This window comes from Sander vitreus, chromosome 20, assembly GCF_031162955.1.
Source record: "Sander vitreus isolate 19-12246 chromosome 20, sanVit1, whole genome shotgun sequence".
Classification (NCBI taxonomy): Eukaryota; Metazoa; Chordata; class Actinopteri; order Perciformes; family Percidae; genus Sander; species Sander vitreus.
Window position 1 is genome coordinate 5,287,153 of NC_135874.1, and position 21,926 is coordinate 5,309,078.

The 21,926-nt window shown below is 39.8% G+C and overlaps 1 protein-coding gene across 1 annotated transcript; it reads right to left on the reverse strand.

Annotated features, from left to right (window-relative positions):
* Nucleotides 1-735: 735 nt before the first annotated feature.
* Nucleotides 736-21,405, reverse strand: manba (mannosidase, beta A, lysosomal). The gene is made up of 17 exons (XM_078277352.1): nucleotides 21,110-21,405; nucleotides 19,333-19,427; nucleotides 19,100-19,205; nucleotides 18,833-19,006; nucleotides 18,442-18,565; nucleotides 13,798-13,967; nucleotides 12,927-13,037; nucleotides 10,910-11,061; nucleotides 10,430-10,547; nucleotides 10,085-10,171; nucleotides 9,547-9,714; nucleotides 8,741-8,959; nucleotides 6,389-6,553; nucleotides 5,581-5,725; nucleotides 4,744-4,886; nucleotides 2,664-2,921; nucleotides 736-1,738 (listed from the first exon to the last, which is right to left on the reverse strand). Exons 1-17 carry the CDS (start codon nucleotides 21,398-21,400, stop codon nucleotides 1,514-1,516), a joined length of 2,751 nt encoding a protein of 916 aa, XP_078133478.1. The 5' UTR covers nucleotides 21,401-21,405; the 3' UTR covers nucleotides 736-1,513.
* Nucleotides 21,406-21,926: the final 521 nt, after the last annotated feature.

Sequence of the window (21,926 nt, forward strand, 5' to 3'; positions counted from 1 at the left end):
CACACACACACACACATATATACATATATAAATATATATATAAATATATAAAACTCATCTCACAACACATTCATTGCAAACACACACACATCTTTCCATTTCATTATACTAAAATATCTAAAAAATAGAAATATGTAAAAATATGCACACTACGGTATATTATGCACATATACGGTAACTTAACCTATCTTTGCACTATTTGCATTTGTGTACAATCTACAGAACACTTGACTTCTATATACATTGATTTATATATTTGACATTTTATACAGTGTACAGACATTGTATGTTGATGGTCATTGTTTTTAAATATATATATTTATAAACACACCTTTTTTATCTACTTGTATGAACATAATAGTTCTATGTTTAGTTTTTTCTCCCATAATAGCATCCATCATCTTTCATTAGACTTCCCCTGCCTGATAAAGGTATATAGCTCATTATTTTTGGTTAACTATATTGTTTTTCTGTACACATTCATCTCCCATATTTATTTTGTCTAAGTTTATAGTTTTAGTTTAACTTTAATTGATCCTATTTTTTAGTTCCTTTTCACCATTTCTATCCTTGTTGTATCTTTATCTGGTCTGTCTCTTGTGCAGCTGTAACACATCATTTCACCCCTGAGTATAACAATAAACTGTTATCTGATTTTATTTAAAACAAATATGTTTTTGTCATATTTCTTTTAGTATTGAACCGCTGTTGATATAATTAGACAGAAAATACTGATCAACAGAAAATACTTTAATGTCAAAAACAAAGCTCTTCAAATGCATCTTAATCAGTATGAATACAAAAACATACAGACAAACATACATACAAAACATATTCTGAACAGTGCTGCAAGTTATACAACCCATCAGTGATGGTTCTGTAAGTTATCTCAGATGTACAAAAAAGCAAAACACGCAAAAGGATAATCGTTTTCAGTGCACAACACACAATCATCTGTAAACTTAAACCCAGTTCAGATTACATGTGGTCCGTCTCCAAAAGAAAACTACTTGTCAGTGGAAGAAGTGAGACAATGTTGCCATTTCGTTTAACTTCATTATTCATCTATTTAAATAGCTAAAGACATATATTTAGGGATCTGGAACCAGGTTCATATTGGCTAGTTCACCTTTAGCAAAAATGTATTTGTCTTTGCACATTTCATTCCTTTGTCCGATGGTTTTATTTGTGAAGGAAAGCTTCACATAAAGGCCCATTGTGTGCCACAGCTTCCCTGCTAGTGATTTAATACAGTAAGAGCTGCTAAAACCACCCCAAATAATTTTCTTTGTTTAAAAATATTCAGGTCTAACTGCCATTTTCTGTGGTTTTTCTGCTCTCTCCTCTTTTGTTTGGCAAGAAAACAAGTTTGAAGATTTAGAAAATTGGCACAAATTACCAGCTTCCGTCCAAAAATATCTTTCGGATAGTGAAAAAGGGTCAAACCTAAGTGATAGTATCCCAGACAGACAGGGACAGGACATCTGCACGCGGCAGGCTGGCTGGTCTGAGGTCAGTATACGTCCCTTAAAGATGTGATGGTGAGCGATCTGGAGAGTTCTGCGACGCTGGTGTTACGCCACGCGGTAAAACTGACCGTCCTGTTTCTGGTAAGCATCAGGAAGCCGTTGGAGCTGAAGCGCCCGGGGATGTTTCCCACATCGAGCCAGACGAAAGCAGCCACAGAGGCAGAGCGGAGGGTGACGCTGTAGCCGCTCTTATCCTGCTGCACCATTGCCTGCAGGGAAAGACACACTCTGTGTGTGAACATGAGCATGAATGTGACGCAATCAGAAGCATGTTAGGTGCCTAATTTAGTCCAATTAAAGCTATAGTGCGTAGTCTCCCCCATGAGGAATTCTAAGTAATGACATCAACACTGTCGGCGCATCCACATTACACAAGGCTTCGGTGATCCCGCGCCACCCCCACGCCTCCTCCACACTCCTATCTATCATTGAGGTCGAGTAATTTAAAAGGAATAATTCCTACTTCTACTACGTTACAAAACCCATTACTACCCTGTTCAGGAGCAGTTAGGTGACATCTGTGTCTGACCTCTGTCCCTTTTCTTTTTTCAGCGCTACTCCAACTAGGAAAAGCCTCACCAATGGTTATCCGTGTTTGTCTTCGGCGTCTGCCACTTTCTTTTGGGGATTTTAGTCCTTCTGCTGAGCGTGTAGGTCTTTTCTCAGCAGTACAATCACTGACTGAAACATTTCGATGGCGCTTCTTCGGGGTTTCAGCCATGCCTTCAGTCCTCTTCGTCTCTAAAGCTGAACCCTGCCGTTTCCTTTTTTTTAGCTTCTGCGCGCGAATGTCGCTGGACTACACCATTTAGTAAAGATAGCCATACTGAGAAATACAGAGAGAGTTTTGTGGAGCTGATAGGCTTTACTAGCTTTGTCTCAACTCATTTGGCAATAGCTTGAATGTAACTATATATAACTTTAAGTGTGTTTGAAGTAACAACGTGCACCTCTGTGGCCTTGGTCTTCCCTCCCTCACTCTCTCGCCACATTTCCTGTCTGTATCTCTACTGAAATAATCAAAATAAAGGCAAAAATTAACGGACTTTTCCATCACTGCTTCCGTGCATTGTTTTAAATATGTGTATAAATAAATACCAGCAGTCAAACTCCCTCTTTAACACGGTGTCTTACTGTGATGTTAGGTCTCTGGAGTCCCTGAGCGTCTCTGGGTGAGCACAGAAAGTGGTGGTTGGTGGGACCCTGCTGGCCGCCACTGTCCTCCAGGTGGAAGGCAAGCAGGCAGGAGAGGCGGGTGCAGTGTCCACATCCTGCCAGCAGGGCCGTGATTGGCCGTTTTAAAATGGCCACAGCGCTGCCACCAGGGACCGGGAGCAGGTCCGACTTCAGTGTGCACACCGGATCCAGATCAGACCAGGAGTACACAGACACCTGATCCACAGGAGAATAAAACTGTTTCTGCTTGTGTGTCAGAACAATAACCACACATTTAAATACTCCACAAACTACTGACTTTTTCAAGAAGGGCCTAAAAACATTTTTTAAGCAAGCATTCTCGTACATTTCTAATTGTTTGCTTCTCTTTTTAACCCGTTTTCACCTGTAGCACTTTGTAGAGCACTTCATTGTTAAAATCAATCCCAAATAAAATGTAAAATATATTATTATTGTTATTATTATTATTAATACAATGAGCCAGTCGCACATTACTGAAATGGTGGAGGTGAGGAGTTCAAATGATCTACATACCATTCTTTAGAAGGGTTCACATTTTTATGTTCAAACGTTTGAAAATATTGGGCTGAGCAACATTTCTGTTTTTATTAGAATCATAAGATGATGAATGTAGATAAAGTGACTTTTTTGTGTTAAATTCATGACAAACTTTCTTTTTCTACTTAGGAATAATTACAGTTTTATAAGTTACATTGCATCTTTATTTTATTTTGCCATGCAGCTTAATTTATAGCTTCATTTGATTTTTTTTAACCATTATTTCCCCTTAGTGAATAAAGTATTAAATGAATAACAACAATAATTGGCTTATATGTATAGTGTTAATTACTCAGCTTCTGTGTCTAGGATTGAACATTGAAATGTCAACATGTCTCGAAAGCAAACTGTCACATATTAGATTGCATATAGACAGACATCCTAAACATACAGTACTGGTCTTAAAAACCCCGTAGTGTTCAAACGCTAGTGTTAAACGCACTTTTAGAAAGTGTATTTCTATTTTTATTTAGGGCTGTCAAACAATTAACATTTTTTAATCGCTGAAGTTCTATAGTTAATCGCGATTAATCGCATATTTTATCACATGATTAAAATTCTATTATTTTGCATTTCAGAACAGTTTTTAAGTACATATTAACAATGGAAAGCAATTCTTACCAGTGTATCTTGATTGGGAATCAAATTAATGCAAAGAAAGTTACTTTATGAACTTGATTTTAAGATTTATAATTATTTATTTACTGTAAACAAAAGAAAAATGTGTGAATCTGTCATTATTGCACAATTCCTCCAAGTACCTAACTAAAAAACTAAAAATCCCTATCCTTACTAGAGTCAATCTAGTGTTTAGTAACTCCTAAATAATGGTGATTACTCACTGACGTCCAGTGATCACCGGTTAATGAGACAGCGTTTGCAGCACCTTGCAGCAGTTCCAGTGTGGCTGCTTTCTCCGTGTGGTATGTGTATGGTGAAACTACTGTCTCCCTCGACGGTGTTAGGAGGAAGTGGCAGCTTGATTATAAGTAACGGTGCTGCAAAGGGTCAAAATAGTAGCCCGTTAGTGAAGTGTAAAATAAATTAATAAATGCCGACATGCGATTAAAAAAAATGAATCGTGTCGCGTCGGCCCTTAATCGCATCGCGATTAACGCTGACAGCCCTATTTTTATTTTAATGAAATTCTGCACTGAAAACTTCAAAAGTATGGTTGGCATAAACTACACAGGGACGAAACGAGAAACGTAATGAATTAAATAGATTTTTGTATGCATGGTATTGTTATTTTTCTTATTCTAGGTTTATTGTGTGCACATCATTATGTTTAAACTGTAAGCACTTGTGTTGTCACACTGAATACGCTTTCAGTTGTTAGTTTGGGAGGGATGCGCCTTCATTTTATTTTTTAAAACATGTAGCTCTTGTTCCATTGGAGTTTGAATGCACTCATTGTAAGTCACAAAAAAGTGCCTGCAGAATAAATGCAATGTAGTTACAGTTTCCAACTGAAACATACCACAGCCCTGAGCGTCAGCTGGTGACTCAGGTCTGAGACGGCGTAGATCAACAGTGTGTCGTCATCCTCGAAGCCGACCGGCAGGACGGCGGCAAAGAAGTTCTGCGCAAAATAATGCAGCATTTTCCATTTCCCACCAAACTCTGCACACACAGACACACAAGGAAATTATATATGATTATTATGCCACAGTGACCTCTAATCCCAAGGACTATCACAGCTGTTACACAACATCACATGGATCATAAATATTAGGGCTGGGACCATATGCTTTTGTCCCGATTCGATTCTTTGATTGGATTTGTATTGTGATTTTCATTTAATCCTTTTCGATAGTATTGAATATTGCTATTTTCTTTTCCTTCTTTAACAAAAACAAAAGTTGAATAACACACTTCTAGAGACAATATATCATGAGACATTTCTGAAAACGAATTGGTTTCTAAGAAGAATGCACGACATGTCAGTCAGTCAGTCTGACATTTATTTACTTTGTAAAGACGTACATAACATGGATTTTCTGCATTTTCTGCTTTCGGTCTGTTTTAGCTAGAAATAGATATGATGTAGTTGCCTTCAACAGTACCTTATAAACAGAAAATATTTAGGAGAATCATTGGTAAAAAAATAAATAAAATATCGATTCTGGGGAAAAGAATTGATTTAAAAAAAATCGTCAAGATACACACGATTTTACACCCCTAATACTTTGTAAATATATTTGCATTATAACATACTTTTTTTCAGTGCAGGAGTCCAAAATATAAACAAGTTCAACATAAAAATGATGAACAAGATCAATCTAAAAATGTGTCTGTGGAGTGTGCGTTTACTCGCCGATTGATGACCAGGAAGGCGCCTGCCAAACATCATTAAGCTGCCAGTAGAGAACGCCCATAGTGCCACCTTTACCCCCGATGATCTCACTCTGACTCCGCCGATAAAACTCGGCCTGTGTCTTCACACACTGAGCCTGCATGACCTGGACATGAAACATGGCCATTACGACATGTGAACAGTGTTTAAAGGTCCAATGTGTGGGAATTTCTCCCATCTAGCGTTGAGATCATATATCGCAATCAACTCTCTCGCGCCACACAGTTCAAAGTACGTATTACAGCTACGGTAGCCTTCACGCTTTTTTCTGATGACGCTGGTCTCTTGCCCTTTTCAATATCCTTTTTCTTTTTCTGGGCGAAGAAGAAGACTCCTGTTCCTGAAATTTGGATTTTGAATACGTGTGGTCCTCCATGTTTCCTTCTTCAAACTGGCCGGGGCCGGGAAGCTACGATACCCATCAGCAGCACCTGTGAGTTTATCATGTGGCAGCGAAAACGCGAAAGGCGGAGCAGTATGTCCTGTATGTCCCTTACCGGCTAACGTATTTCAAGATGGAGCATGAATATAGAGCGTCTACCCCGGTTCATGCAAACGCAAATGTAAAATATCAAGCCAAAAGGAATACTTGGAATTGATGGTGGTGATAAATATTCATGAAAAAGGACAAGTTTGTGAACCGGCAACACAGATTTTGATAATGAACAACTAAACAAGTTACACACTGGACCTTTAAATGATGGCTTTGGTGGTTTACAGGTAGGAGTCATCAGACATCATGAGGCGAGGGGTGGTTTGTGGGATTTACCTGAGTGATGTACAGAGTATCTATAAATCTTTTCAAAGGCTCTGTGGAGTTTGGCAGGTGGAAGTGTAAAGCAGCCTGCAGTAACATTTGCTGGTTCCCATCTTCATGGTGTTGACGATGGAAAGTGAAGTTACTGTTGTAGCTCCAGTCTTCATTTACAGAAACCTGGAACATCACAAAACAGAGGCAAACTTGATATCACCTAAAAAAAATATACAACTAAAACTAAGTGCTTCTAAGTTCTGTGGCTGTAATGGCCAAAGTCAGAATCTACCTCTTAACTTTAAGGTTTTTTTACAATTCCTTCACAATTTTCAACCATAACCATTTAATCTGATCTAGTTTTATTTTATTTAAGGTAATAATCTCAGAGATTTTCATTTAAATTTGGGGTTGCACAATATGAGGAAAATATGGCATCCGCAATCAGTTGTTGAATAGCGTGATTGATTCATTTATTTAAACAGGGACAATGCACAAGTTAACATTAACCTTGTATAAGAACAAGGAGAGATGCATTGTACCAGGTTGTAGCACAAGTGCTATTTTCTGCCCGTAGTCCCTTGATAACGATATTAGGTGCAATAAATAAAAAGATGTGTACTCAGTTCTGCTGCTTTCAGCATTCTGCTAAAATACAAAAAAAATACTTAAACAAATGAAAGGAATTCTTTTTCTTATCCAACATTCTTCTATTGAACAAATTGAACATTGAATTGAAAAAAAAAAAACACCAAAAAGATTGACAGTTACAGGTTAGTTACATTTCAATGTACAGTTTTCTACTGATATTTTCTTTCAACTAACACAAACAAATCTCTGAGTACACAGCCTTTTGCGATATGTGTACATAGCACCAGTTGATATCGCAATGACGATAAAAAAAACGATATAATGTGCAGCCCTATTTAAATAAATGTCTGTTTAGTTACTATCTATCGCCAACTGAGGTAACACAATGGTGATTGAGCCTATGGCCCACTGATGGGTGGGTGTCTGTGGCGACATTCTCTGGAAAAATCACAAGCGGCACACCCAGCAGTGGTTGGTCCACTAGAGAGGGAAGGCAGCTAACGCAACAGACTCGCTCCTCAACTCACGTGTGTGTGTGAGGCGGCGTGCTATTTATTTCCCGTCTCGGTCACTAACAAACAAAAGACAGATTACTACAGATGATGAAACTTATGAATAAAGTGAAAGTGAGATCCAGAAACATCTGAAAAAGCTTATCGCCATAGGTGCAACCAAAGAGAACGAAGATTAATTTAATATCTTCCTATTTTTACATTACATGTCATTTAGCTGACGCTTTCATCCGAAGCGACTTACAATTGCTACATATGTCAGAGGCTGCACGCCTCTGGAGCAACTAGGGGTTAAGTGTCTTGCTCAGGGACACATTGGTTGATATATCACAGTGGGAATTGAACCCAAATGTTCCACACCAAAGGCATGGGTCATATCCACTGCGCCATCACCATTTTGTCACATCTCTTTTGTTACTGCATTGTACAGTATGCATTGCTTTTGTTTTACTGTGTATGAGGTATCTATCAACAATTATAATTATTATAAATATTAGGAGCAGTTGTAGTTGTCATAACATATCCTTGCCCATTAATTGTTATAATAGATTAAAGTACCCCGTTTCAGATTACAAACGTTTATAGATTTGACACCTGTAACAACAGCGACATGGAAAATAATAGCAGGCCTAAAAGGTCATCTGTACTAGTCCATTTTGAAGAACCAATTCCAACAAGAACACCTGGAAACCACAGTCATATGCAAGCACTGCAGTGCTCCAGTCTGTGGCTCCATCAGGGCTACTTCAAATTTCAAAAGGCATCTACAAGTAAGTTAACAGACAGTCTTTAATTTTGAAAACCATCTCTTGATGGTATTATGCTACTGATATTTGATATCATCAGTGTTGAGGTCACTACTCAAGAACGTGTAATACACATTATTCACTTTAAAACATACATTTTGATCCAAAATGTATGTTTTAAAGTGAATAAATGAAATGATGTTACTAAATTACAAAATTAATGTAATTGTATTTTGTTGTATTACTGAGGTAAAATGTGTAATTCAATTAGTTACTAATCAAATTAAAAGGAAATTGCTTTGCATTTGGTTTTTCTCAAAGCAATGCATTCTAAGAAATTTGACCATGGTTGCATCTTTGGTCCTCAATCAGCTAAATAGAAAAATCGCCACAAAAGAGATCCTAACATGTCTAAAGTTCTCCAGAGAATATTTAAGAGGATACCTCAGATTTCAGATACAAATCTACTGATAAAATCATCAAGAAAACAAAAACAAAAACAAAAAGGTTTATTCAGTCACCGGCTGCAGAGTGGAGAAGGAAGGCCAGGACTGGAAGCCATATTCAGAGGCGAAACGTGTCCGGGGGAAATTCCTCCAATCCCAGCAGTCCGAAATGTAGCTGTAGAAGTGCGTGTCCCCATAGTGAGGGTCGTAGGGGTCGGCTGCCACCCAACCCTCCTGCTCCGATTCAGCCCCGTTTGTGGGACTGGAGACCAGGAAAGGGCGACTCTGGTCCTCCTGGAGCACATAAAACGCTTACTTCTTAGGGAGGAACACTGACAATTAGGGATGTAACCATAACTCACGATTCACGATTTTTAAGCTATGATCTGATTTTCTCATGATTTTTTTAACAGAATGAGCTGCAGAAAAATTACTGAAAAATATTAATTTTTTTATATAAACTGTGCAAAACAACATGTGTGTCCTCTTATCAAAAGTGACACTGAAATTGTATTTTATCTTAAATAACAAAAATGTAATAAAAATTGTTTAAAACAAATCCCACATCAAATTAACTAAATAAAAAATCTCTTCAGATAAATAAACTAAGAAGACATAGTGACGTCTGAAGTCAAACAAGTGAAATCTAAAGTAGATTACGCCCTGGGCCATTTAAAACTTGCGTCATGATTTTTTTTTTTTTTTTTATCGCAACCGGTTATAACCTTTACACATTTATATCCAATTTTAACCGATTCACGATGCATCGTTACATCCCTATTGACAATAAATCATCAAAATACATATCACACTTTCTGTAATCTTTTAAAACATAAATCCTGTCAACTTTTCTGAACCATGACATAAGATTTGACTCTGACCTCCTGAACTATCGCCCTTATGTTGTTCACATACAGCGTGACGTAGTCTTTCAGGTATGTAGGCCTCTGGGAAACTGGGATGCGGAACCAGTCTGTCGCCAGAGCTGCTTCGTTTTCATTGTTCCCACTCCAAACTATTATGGAAGGGTGAGACTTGAGGCGCCGAACCTGACGAGTGCAAACACAAGACGAACCTGAGTACATTTACTGTCAGTATGGGATGCCACACAAACTTTTAGGATAATTAAACTGCATTAAAATGTGGCAACGCTCGTTATTTTTGTGCCATTTTAAAACGTGTTTTGGTTTGGTTAATTTGCCATGTAAAATCTGTTTTGTTTTAACATACTGTGCCATATAAAATGTCTATTGTTTTAACATACTCTGCCATGTAAAATGTCTTTTGTTTTAACATACTGTGGATAGAATAACTAAATGTGAAGTACCACTTTTCTTAATATTTCCATGTGGTTCTATATAGTCCAAATATGACATTTTCTTAAATACAATAACATACATAAATAAATACCCCGCTCACCTGTTGGATGACTTCTTCTCTCACTGTCTGTATGAAGTCATCCTCAGTGGGATACATAGCGCAGGCAAACATGAAGTCCTGCCATACCTAAAGAGACACATCTAAATACTTATCTGTCCTACAATATGTTCATGAATCATAGAGATTTCTCAAAAATCATACAGAAATGTATTAATCGGTCCCGCATTTCTTCAGTAATGGTATGTAACAGTGATGCTTGAGGGGGAAATTCTCTTTTGGACCTATATACTACTATATAGTAGATTTGGCTACATCATGATATTATTTTGTACATACAGTACATATAGGTAAATACTGATACAGTATATAGATACCAGTAGTTACCATTATTCCCATCTCATCACAGATGCTGTAGAAGATATCCTCTTCATACAATCCTCCTCCCCAGACCCTGAGGGCGTTCATGCTTGCATCCACAACTGACTGCAACAAGTTCCTCAAGCTGCAGGACAAACAGAGAGCAAGTAGTAGCTTCAGCTCAGGGCTGTACAATATATTGTTTTATTATCTGAGTTTTTGTTTTTGCATTTCTCCATCATATCTTTTATTGATTATGTGTATATTAATCTGTAAAGACTGCTGCTGTAGTATTGTGTAGAATTGTGTTCTGTATACTGCACGTACAGGAAACAGTTTTGTACTTTTAGGTTTTGTATTGTTGTCGTTTCTTTTTTTGTTGTTGTACTTTCTGTTTTTTATCTTGCGCTCCTGACCGCAAATCAAGTTTCCCATCTGGGATAATAAAGTGACTGAACTGAACTGAGCTGCATAGGTGCAAGCAGCAGCTTTTCTAACTGAACTCACACGGCAGGGGGGACCTGGTCCTGGAAGGAGTGGGCTGGGACCCAGTTGGAGCCTTTGAGGAAAATTGCTTTCCCATTGATGCGGAAATAAAAGCTCAAGCCTGGAGAGCCAACAACTGGCTCCTGGACAAGTTCTACTGTGCGGAAATATACCTGCAGGAGACATCAAACACTGAAACACTAAAACTTTAAAAGACGAAAAAGACATGTCTATGAATTCAGTATCATCTCTGTGGCACATTTGGAGCAATAACAATATTTCCAGCTTGTGTTCTGACAGCCTCAAGTAGAAGAAATCTTCAAACATGTTAGTTAACTGCACACACCAGTTACAGGTTCAATTTCAAGTTGGATTTCCTAAATGGAGAAACTTTCAAACTAATCAATCAATATAATTAAGTCTGAAACTGAATCAAGATTATGCTCATTGTGCTGTTTTATTGGATCTTTATAGATATGTAGTATGTTTTTACTGTATTTACTGCCTGACTTTTACTATGAGCAATAAACTGGTCTAGAAATCATCACCAACAGTGTGTTTTTATCCTCAGATGTTTAGAACTTTGTGTGTGTCATGCCATGTGCAACCTCAAGATTTACCAAACAAATAAATAAATCAAGTTGGTGGAGAAGTTTTGGAAACCACATCAGAATTTTAAATACACTGGCAGGAGCATAACAGAAACTACTCTGTTTCACTGTTTGCAGCCCCACCTTGTGTTTTACATGTGTAAGACCTTTAGAAATAAATCTTGACATTAAAAACTTGGGTCATTGTTGTTTTCCCATGTAACAATTTGTGCACTTCTCCACCAACTTGATTTATTTATTTGTTTGGTAAATCTGATAAATCTGGTGCCATAAATGTAGTGATGGAGCCAGATGACCCGATGCCCAGAGAGCAGTGTCCAGCAGAGCCCCAACTGAGGGCTATACGAATGAGACAGGATATTATTCCTCGCTTTTAAAAAGATATAGTGTTATGTTTGGCAATGATATTCAATACAGGAAACATGACAACATTTCTATTTATTCTTCAGGTTTTCGTTTCTCTTTTAAAGTGTCGTTAATGGCCATAGTGAACGATTTATTTCTGCCATTGACCGACATATTTCGGCTTGTTTTCCAGCCCCTCTGCTGTCAGGAGACAGGGTCGGGTTGGTGGTCCAGCACGGGGGGGCTCTCTCACAGCTGTTTCCTGATTCTGACTCATGAAAAAAACACGAGTAAAATAAAAGACACTGCATAAACTCCGCTAATGTGTGTTTATTTAAATATAGGTACACCATGTAGGCCTAAGAGATTGCAATATAAGCCTGTATATTACTATTAGGACTATAGCATACATGAGTCAAGGATGTATTAAATAAACTTCAGCTGGAGTCCGATTTACTACAGCAACACTGTTGACTGCATCAGTGATCTCTTTCCATTCCGCATTCTTTCTACAGCCTTTAATAACTGCCAAATAGTACACACGTTAGTGCAAATGAACCTGAGACGTCAGGGTTTCAATCTCCACCTCTGAAAAGTGCCGCTTCTCAGCCAGATTACGTCTCGCCATGTCGTAAATTGTAGGGGCGAGGCCGAGAATATATTGGGGCGTGACATTTAAATTACGATCGTTTCCAGCCGCTGCATTTATCAATGTACGACCATTCTTACGCTCTGATTGGTGTGATACGAACGTTTCATGAATCACACGTGAAGCCTGTCGTAAGATGATTTCTGCGCTCATATCTGTGCTGGTTTCTACGTTAGGTTGATAAATGAGGGCCACTGTGTAGGAAGGTCTGGCAAAGCGAGACTACTTTCTCTATGGCCTTGGCAGGGTGAGCAGCACTGTCTTATCATATAGCAGCTACGCCTCCCACCTCACACCTCTGCCTGGAAAGGTTAGGAGGTTATGTTGGACACTGGCCTGAATGAGACCTGGGTACCATTGTCTCAACTTACATAGCATAAGTTCATAAGCTGGAAATTCCACAACAATGAGGAGAATGCAAGTGAACTCTGACCTTAGACTCTGCCTTCAGGATCAAAACTCCATTCTGAAAGCCTCTGACAGTGAGATGGTAAAAGGGTTGGTCACCGTGTCCGTTGGGCCACCACAGCTTCACCTGGCTGCTCTGGAAGAAAAGAAGAAGCTCTCAAAACTGCTGCACAAAAGAGATGGACTCAACGTGATTCAGAGATACTAAACAGAGTCATAACACACTCAAATCAGTGTGGTACCCTTTTTTTTTTGCAACATCCAGTGGTGGAATGTAACCAAGTACATTTACTCAAGTACTGTACTTCAGTCCAAATGTTGAGGTACTTGTACTTTACTTGAGTCTTTTCTTTTCATGCCACTTTCTACTTCTACTCCGCTACATTTCAGAGAGAAATATTGTACTTTTTACTCCACTACATTAATCTGACAGCTTTAGTTACTTTACAAATTAAGATTTTTGCACACAAACACATGTAGTTTATAAAATATGTTTTATTATAAATTAAACTATCCAACAATAAACAGGCCTACAATTCCAGAGATGATCAGACCAACAAACACTTAGTTGATTGACAGAACTGTTTGGATCGGTTCCAGTTTCTAAAATGTGAGTACTTTTACTACTTTAACTACATTTTCCTGGTGATACTTACATACTTTTACTGAAGTAACAGTTTCAATGCAGGACTTTTACTTGGAACTATAACCTGTACTTTTACTCATGTAAAAGATCTGAATACTTCTTCCACCGCTGGCAACATCATACATTTCTTAAAAATAAAGGTAACCAACATTTTAACAAATCAAAGCTTCACTTCACTGTACTACATCATTGAAAAGGAAACTTTTAAACTGAAAATCTAAAAACTGTTTGAGCGGACTTTATGGAGTACCGTGTTGATGTGTAAGGTGAAGCTGTTCTTGGTCTTTCCAGGGAGAAACTGTGTCTGGAACATCTGCTCCGAGTCCAGCTCCGGGATGGACAGCATGATCTGGCCGTTTGTTGTCTGAACCGCATCAACGAGAAGCTCAACCTGGACTCTCCACTGAGAAAGGCTGGAATCTAGACAGACAAACAGATTTCATAGACTATACTGTATATAAATATAAAAAGACAGAAAAACACATTTAATTAGTCCACCAAGTAATGCTGGCAGAAAATTGAAAGATGCAGTAACTTTTAATTTGTTCTGGAAATGTGACAAAATACTTCTCAGTATACGACTCTGGGAGGGAATAATATAAGATTTCAAAACAAAAGGCCCATCTACATTCAGCTGCCAGTTTATTAGGTACACCTAGGGCGCCCGGATAGCTCAGTTGGTAGAGCGGGCGCCGATATATAGAGGTTTACCACTCCTCGAAGCAGTGGGCCCGGGTTTGACTCCGACCTGTGGCCCTTTGCTGCATGTCGTTCCCCCCTCTCTCTCCCCTTTTATTTCTTCAGCTGTCCTGTCAATAAAGGCCTAAAAATGCCCCAAAAAATAATCAAAAAAAAGATACACCTAGTTAAATCTAAAGCAGTTTAATATAACGACCCTGCAATAAATCCTTCATAAAAGGTTATAATGTTCAGTTTTTGTTGAAACTGTTTTACAGACGTGTGATTTAACTTTATGGTCATTTTGGAGGCTTCAATTTGTGGTGCTGTCAAAATGGTATTACATTATATCAGCGTTTGTCAAAGTCCGGACAGAGGTCCGCACCCGGACCATACAGCAAGTCTATCTGGACCAAGCCCTTGTGTTATGAATACAATACATAATGAACTGTAATGTTTTGTATTTTGAAATAAATGTTCTGTTGGCCAATAAATTATTAGGGACGTTGACTATATGCCAAAAAAAAAAAAAAAATAAATAAAAAAACCTAAAAATGTACAATAAAAAAACATCAACATAAAAAAAAAAAAAAAAAACTGACCGGTAGATTGAGAGCTTTGCTTTCTGGCTCAGCTCTCTTTTCGTCACAACGGTGCGATAAATTTAATGTAATACCACACCCGCTGTGCAGATTCTCCGACCAATCTCCCGCTCCATTGTCCCCTCACTCGCGAACAAGACCCCAAGGTACTTGAACTCCGTCACTTGGGGTAAGGACTCATTCCCTACCTGGAGAAGGCACTCCATCAGTTTCCTGCTGAGAACCATGGCCTCAGATTTAGAGGTGCTGATCCTCATCCCAGCCGCTTCACACTCAGCTGCGAACCGATCCAGTGAGTGCTGAAGGTCACAGGCCGATGATGCCATCAGGACCACATCATCTGCAAAAAGCAGCGATGAGATCCCCAGCCCACCGAACTGCAACCCCTCTCCACCCCGACTACGCCTCGATATCCTGTCCATAAATACTACAAACAGGATTGGTGACAAAGCGCAGCCCTGGCGGAGGCCAACTCTCACCTGAAACGAGTCCGACTTACTGCCGAGAACCCGGACACAGCTCTCGCTTTGGTCGTACAGAGATTGGATGGCCCTGAGAAGGGACCCCCGCACCCCGTACTCCCGCAGCACCACCCACAGTATCTCCCGGGGCACCTGGTCATACGCCTTCTCCAGATCCACAAAACACATGTAGACCGGTTGGGCATACTCCCAGGCTCCCTCCAGGATCCTTGCGAGAGTAAAGATCTGGTCCGTTGTTCCACGACCAGGACGGAATCCGCATTGTTCCTCTTCAACCTGAGGTTCGACTATCGACCGAACCCTCCTTTCCAGCACCTTGGAGTAGACTTTACCGGGGAGGCTGAGAAGTGTGATACCCCTGTAATTGGCACACACCCCGGTCTGCCACTCCTTAGGCACCGTCCCAGACTTCCACACAATGTTGAAGAGGCGTGTCAACCAAGACAACCCCTCCACACCCAGAGCCTTAAGCATTTCTGGACGGATCTCATCACTCCCTGGGGCTTTGCCACTGCGGAGTTGTTCAACTACCTCAGCAACCTCCACCAGGGAAATTGACGACAATCCCCCCATCATCCTCCAGCTCTGCCTCTACCATAGAGGGCGTATTAGTCGGATTTAGGAGTTCCTCAAAGTGCTCCTTCCACCGCCCTATTACCTCCTCAGTTGAGGTCAACAGCGTCCCATCCTTACTGTACACAGCTTGGATGGTTCCCCGCTTCCCCCTCCTGAGGTGGCGAACGGTTTTCCAGAAGCACCTTGGTGCTGACCGAAAGTCCTTCTCCAAACTTCTCCCACACCCGCTGCTTTGCCTCTTTCACGGTCGAGGCTGCAGCCCTTCGGGCCCTTCGGTACCTTGCAACTGCCTCCGGAGTCCTCTGGGATAACATATCCCGGAAAGACTCCTTCAGTCGGACGGCTTCCCTGACCACCGGTGTCCACCACAGTGTTCGTGGGATACCGCCCCTTGAGGCACCTAAGACCCTAAGACCACAGCTCCTCACCGCAGCTTCAGCAATGGAAACTTTGAACATTGTCCACTCGGGTTCAATGCCCCCAGCCTCCACAGGGATGCACGAAAAGCTCCGCCGGAGGTGTGAGTTGAAAGTCTGTCGGACAGGGGCCTCCTCCAGACGTTCCCAATTTACCCGCACTACCCGTTTGGGCTTACCAGGTCTGTCCAGAGTCTTCCCCCACCCCCTGACCCAACTCACCACCAGATGGTGATCGGTCGACAGCTCCGCCCCTCTCTTCACCCGAGTGTCCAAAACATATGGCCTCAGATCAGATGAAACGATTATAAAATCGATCATTGACCTTTGGCCTAGGGTGCTCTGGTACCAAGTACACTTATGAGCATCCCTATGTTCGAACATGGTGTTCGTTATAGACAATCCAAGACTAGCACAGAAGTCCAACAACAAACAACCACTCTGGTTTAGATCAGGGAGGCCGTTGCTCCCAATCACGCCTCTCCATGTGTCTCCATCATTGCCCACGTGCGCATTGAGGTCCCCCAGCAGAACTATGGAGTCCCCGACTGGAGCCCCATGCAGGACTCCACTCAAGGTCTCCAAGAAGGCCGAATACTCCGAACTCTTGTTCGGTGCATATGCACAAACAACAGTCAGAGTTTTCCCCCCCACAACCCGCAGGCGTAGGGAGGCGACCCTCTCGTCCACCGGGTTAAACTCCAACGTAGCGGCGCTCAGCCGGGGGCTTGTGAGTATCCCCACACCCGCCCGGCGCCTCACACCCTGGGCAACTCCGGAGGCCACCAGACGCTCGCTGATGAGCCCTCCATCCGGGCCTGGCTCCAGACGGGGGCCCCGGGCTTTTTTTTTTTAAAGAATTCGGCCTTTATTTTGATAGGAAAGCTGAAGACATGAAAGGGGAGAGAGAGGGGGGAATGACATGCAGGAGAGGGCCGCAGGTCAGAGTCGAACCTCTATATATACCAACTGAGCTATCCGGGCGTCCTCTCTCTCTTTTAATCAGTCTGTTATTGTTGTTGAAAACAAGTGAAGGAGCTTTCTCAGAGACAGATTATATATATATATATATATATATTTTAATATATCCTAAGCTATTTATTTCAGATAACTTTCTGAATGTGTTGCAGCTGTATATTTTCAAACTGGTAAAGGAAACCCTGTCTTTGCATTTTATTTAAATCACAATCTGTTTTAATAAAAGAGCTTGTGAAAAGTGGCTTTGACTTAACATTTAGCCTGACTTGGTAAAAAAATACAGAGCTATATATTGTGTATCTCCATTCAGCGTTAACGGCGACGCGAGGAAAAATTTGGGTGCTGGTGCACCTAAATAAAAAAGTTAGGCGCACCAGTGCAACCAACGCAAAAAGTTAGTCTGGAGCCCTGATGTTGCTTAAAAGTTCAAACTGAGTTGATTAAATGTTATTCCAATCATTCCGGACCTCTGACCTGGAATACAAATTCAGATGCTGACCTTTGAATGATGTGTTTGAGAAGCCCTACATTATACTAATAGGTGTTTCTATTCTTTTGTCCAATCTATTTATATGAATGAGGGTAGACTAAATAACAGAAACTCTTATTCAACAGATAAATAATCAAAGAGTTTTTAACACATTTTTTTTTTTAATTCTGTTTATGCCTTAAAGCAGAGATCTTCAACAGGGGGTCCTCAGAGTTACTGCAGGGGGCCGCCAAAAATTAAATTTTTTGAAAGTGTGAAAAAAAAACAAACACTGATAATAGGCCCAAAAGTAAGGTAAGGTCACTAAGATCCACAGATACAGTTAATCCTAGGGATTCACTGTGCCACATTAAAACATGATTTATAAAATCATGCCAAAAATGATTAGGCTATTTTAATAGCTTAGTATCCTATGCACTAAAAAGGTATGTATGAAGGCTTTAGGCCACCCTACACCTTGTTGTAGGCCCAGTTTAATATGCAACTTCATTTTATACAATATCTGTAGTGGGGGGTCCCTGCTCCATCTCTCTTTCAGTTAAGGGGTCATTTTGACTTAAAAAACGTTGAAGACCCCTGCCTTAAAGCATCCCTGTTATGTTAAACAGTGTTCCTTATTTTTCGTAGTTTTACCCAACAAAAGGTTGGTGATAAAGAATAGATGAGACGTACTGTGCAGAGGAACAGAGGAAACCTGGAAGAGCTGCAGGACATCAAACGCCTCCAGGTGAACTCCTTTCCACAGTCCCGTCGTGGGGAACGACGGCCCGAAATCCCAACCGAAAGACCTTTGCTCCTTCACCAAAAATAGACAGGTGGAACTTTAGATGACTGTTAAAATGCAAAGGCTCTTAAAAGTACCTGAGCTTTCTGGAGAGCTTCTAAGTAGCCATGTACTGTGGAGAGATGTAGACAATGTGCTCATTGTTTTGTCACATATAGATATGTTTATTTGGTTAACAGCTGTTCATTTTGTTATAATTTTATTGTATTGAATAATTATGGTTGTTATGTTATCTCAGGGTTTTCCCCACCATTATAAGGCTTGGTAGGACGTACTTACTTTTCTGATGAAATTGACGTGACATTCCCCCTTCTGGAGATCTGGAGGACATTCAGGAGGAACTCTGTAGGCAGAATGAGCTTTCCTCCGTTCAGATGCATAAACAACTGGAGACATCAAGCTAACTTTCAGCACATTATCGCCGTCCTTCAGCAAGTCTCCGACTGGGAAGTCCTACACACCAAAAAACAGATTTCAAAAGGAAACAAACAAGTAAAGAAAAGGTGTACATTGCATTGTGAACTGCTTATTTTCCAGTGAACATACATATCTACGGAACATGTTGTCCGTCTCCCCGACAACCATTCCATTGAGCCAAATTGATGCTACAGTGTCGACACCGTCAAAGACAAGCAGCACCTTCTGTTTGGCCCTGTTAATGCAGAGAAGACACAGGCGAGTCAGGAACAGGATACAAAAATGTATATATATATATATATATATATATATATATATATATATATATATATATACACACACACACACACATACACACTGACCTCAGCTGGGTAGAGCCAGGAAATGTGGTTGTGTAAGTCCAGTTGTCAAAGGCAATCCACCGATAAGACAAATCGTTGAACCTGAAATACGGATCCTGCAAGAAAAGTGAAGAAATGATTACTTTCTAAGATGATTGTATAATGTGTTATACTAGATATAAATATGTGTTTTTACTGACAGCTGCTGCTGAAGCATGTTGACATTTGTATGCCAAAAAAAGGGTAGTAACCAAAATATACAAATATACATGCATTTGTTTGTTTTATTACTTGGCTTATAACTTAATTCTATGGTCTTTAAATTTTATTTCCAAAAACAATATTTAGATATGTTTCACAGCCTTCTTTTATACGTATATATTGCCAGGAATAAAACACTGAATCCTTTTTTGGGGATCTAAAATACTGTGATCACCCCGATAAAATATCCAGGGTCATCCAAGGGTCAGGTTTTCATTCGTAAAATAAAGGTCCCTGTTGTATGGTAGTTAAATGGCTTTCACTGTTCAGGAAGGGCCTGAAAAATTGTAATCTGAGGTAGCCGGGTTGACTCAGTGGTAGAGCAGGCGCACATATACTGAGAGGTTTATGCCTCAACGCAGAGGTGCAGGATTGGAGTCCGACCTGTGACGATTTCCCGCATGTTTTCCCCCTCTCTCTCCCCTATCTCACCTAGCTGTCCTGTCAAAAATTAAAGGCGGAAAAGCCCCAAAAATAATCTTTAAAAAAATAAATACAAATTGTAATCTGAGAAGTAACTTAAGCTGTCAGATAAATGTAGTGGAGCTGTAGTGGAGCAGAAGCATAAAAGGTGCTTGGAATGGAAATACTTGGTGAATAGTAAACAAATATTATAAATGGCATAAAGTAGGACATTGACCCACTGAAATGTAGTGAAGTATATTGTAACATAAAACGGAAATACTATCTATCTATACTAAATATCAAAGTAAATTGTATTATATTTTAGTTTATTTGAGCAGCCTAAATGTACTTTGTACCACTGCATATTTTATGAACCGAGAGTGGTTTGTAAAATGTCAAATAAATATAGTTGAGAATACATTTCCCACTGAAATGTAATGAAACATAATAAAATACTCAAGTACCACAAAAAGGAAATACACAAGTAAAGTACCTCAAAATTGTACTCAAGTACAGTACTTGAGTGAATGCTAATAATTAATACTTTATTACATTCCACCATTGAAGTAAAATAGCATCAGGTCACTGAACCCTATACTTACAGAATGAAGATAGATAGATAGATAGATATGCAGTGACAGGGCAGGTAAGGTGCTCTATGAGAGTGTGTGTCATGGTGGTAGGGCAAATTAGTCCAACAGTGCAAGGAATGTAGACATAGTAATATAAAAAACTATATACTAGTGCAAGGATAAAGTTTAAAGAAAGACAGCATTAAATATGGGCATTATAAGGGAATAAAGTAGACAGTAGGATATACACAAATCAACAGTCAATATTAGAGGTTTGAAGTAATAGGGTTACAGCCATTGTTCAAGTATTGAGTTAGACCTCAGTCCATGCTGGGGGAAGGAGGGATGGGCTAATATAGCCAGTAAACAGTGTAAGCAGTGGGCCAGTGGACAGTCAGTACATAACTGCTGTTATAGGAGGTAGTGGAAGTGGTGGAGAGGAAGGAGAGGTTGACAGACTATGCAGAGAAGTCTATCTCTCCCTCTTCCCTGAAGGGAATACTCATTTAAAATCATTAAGGTGTAGTTCTATCTTCATATAAAGTAATACCTTGACCTACCTGGATGTATCCCTGTTGTTGTAGAGCTGAATGAACACACCCAGGCACCTCTGCAGGAAGCGATACTGAACCATTGACGTTTGAAAGACTCCATTTACCGTTCAGACCTAATGTTACTGAACAGAGTCCGGATACAACTCCGAGAAACAAACACAACAAAACCCCAAAAACACAAATACAGTTTCCACACGGAGTCATAGCAGCTTTTATTTGGTTGTTTTTGGCATGGTAAGTCGAGGGAATACTCTTGAAAAGTACTATCTGGGGACTTCTTGTTTCCTTGTTTGTCATGTGACACACCTCGTGGCAGTCACGTGATCGGAGTCGGCGCGAAAAGGTTAGCTAGACACTTTCTGATGTTTTGTATGAGCTTTAAATAAAATCTTGCTACACATTTACAAATAAAAAAAACATATTTTTATATATGTTAAATATAATAAACTCTTATTTTACCAAAGTTGGTTTCATCACAGATCATACAAATAAAAGATTTTTTTTTTTTTTAAAGTTAAGATGAATTTGAATTCTCTGTAAAGGTTTGCAGTGAACATTAATATGGTTTGATAGTCTGTTTTGTAATAGTGAACAAACACTTCATAGTTATTGATATGGTATTTATTAATTATTTATCTAAATCTGCAAAGTAACTAGCTTATAAATAAATGTGGAGTAAAAAGTACTAGCCTGGGAACCAGAGGGATCTGCGAGCTTTGTAAATTGGTCTGGCGATGCTAGGTTAAGTACTTTCGCCTCCAAATTGTACTAGTGAAGTAGTATACAGTAGTATAAAATGAAAATATTCAAGTACAAGTACCTC

Bases quoted from the DNA above. Each gene is read 5' to 3' on its own strand.
- manba (XM_078277352.1), bottom strand. From the start codon at position 21,400: ATGACAAACAAGGAAACAAGAAGTCCCCAGATAGTACTTTTCAAGAGT. The intron at 10,548-10,909 runs GTGAGTTCAGTT...TTTGTCCTGCAG, and splicing joins GACCAGGTCCCCCCTGCCGT to CTTGAGGAACTTGTTGCAGT. The intron at 6,554-8,740 runs GTGACTGAATAA...GTGATGTTCCAG, and splicing joins CCTTCTCCACTCTGCAGCCG to GTTTCTGTAAATGAAGACTG.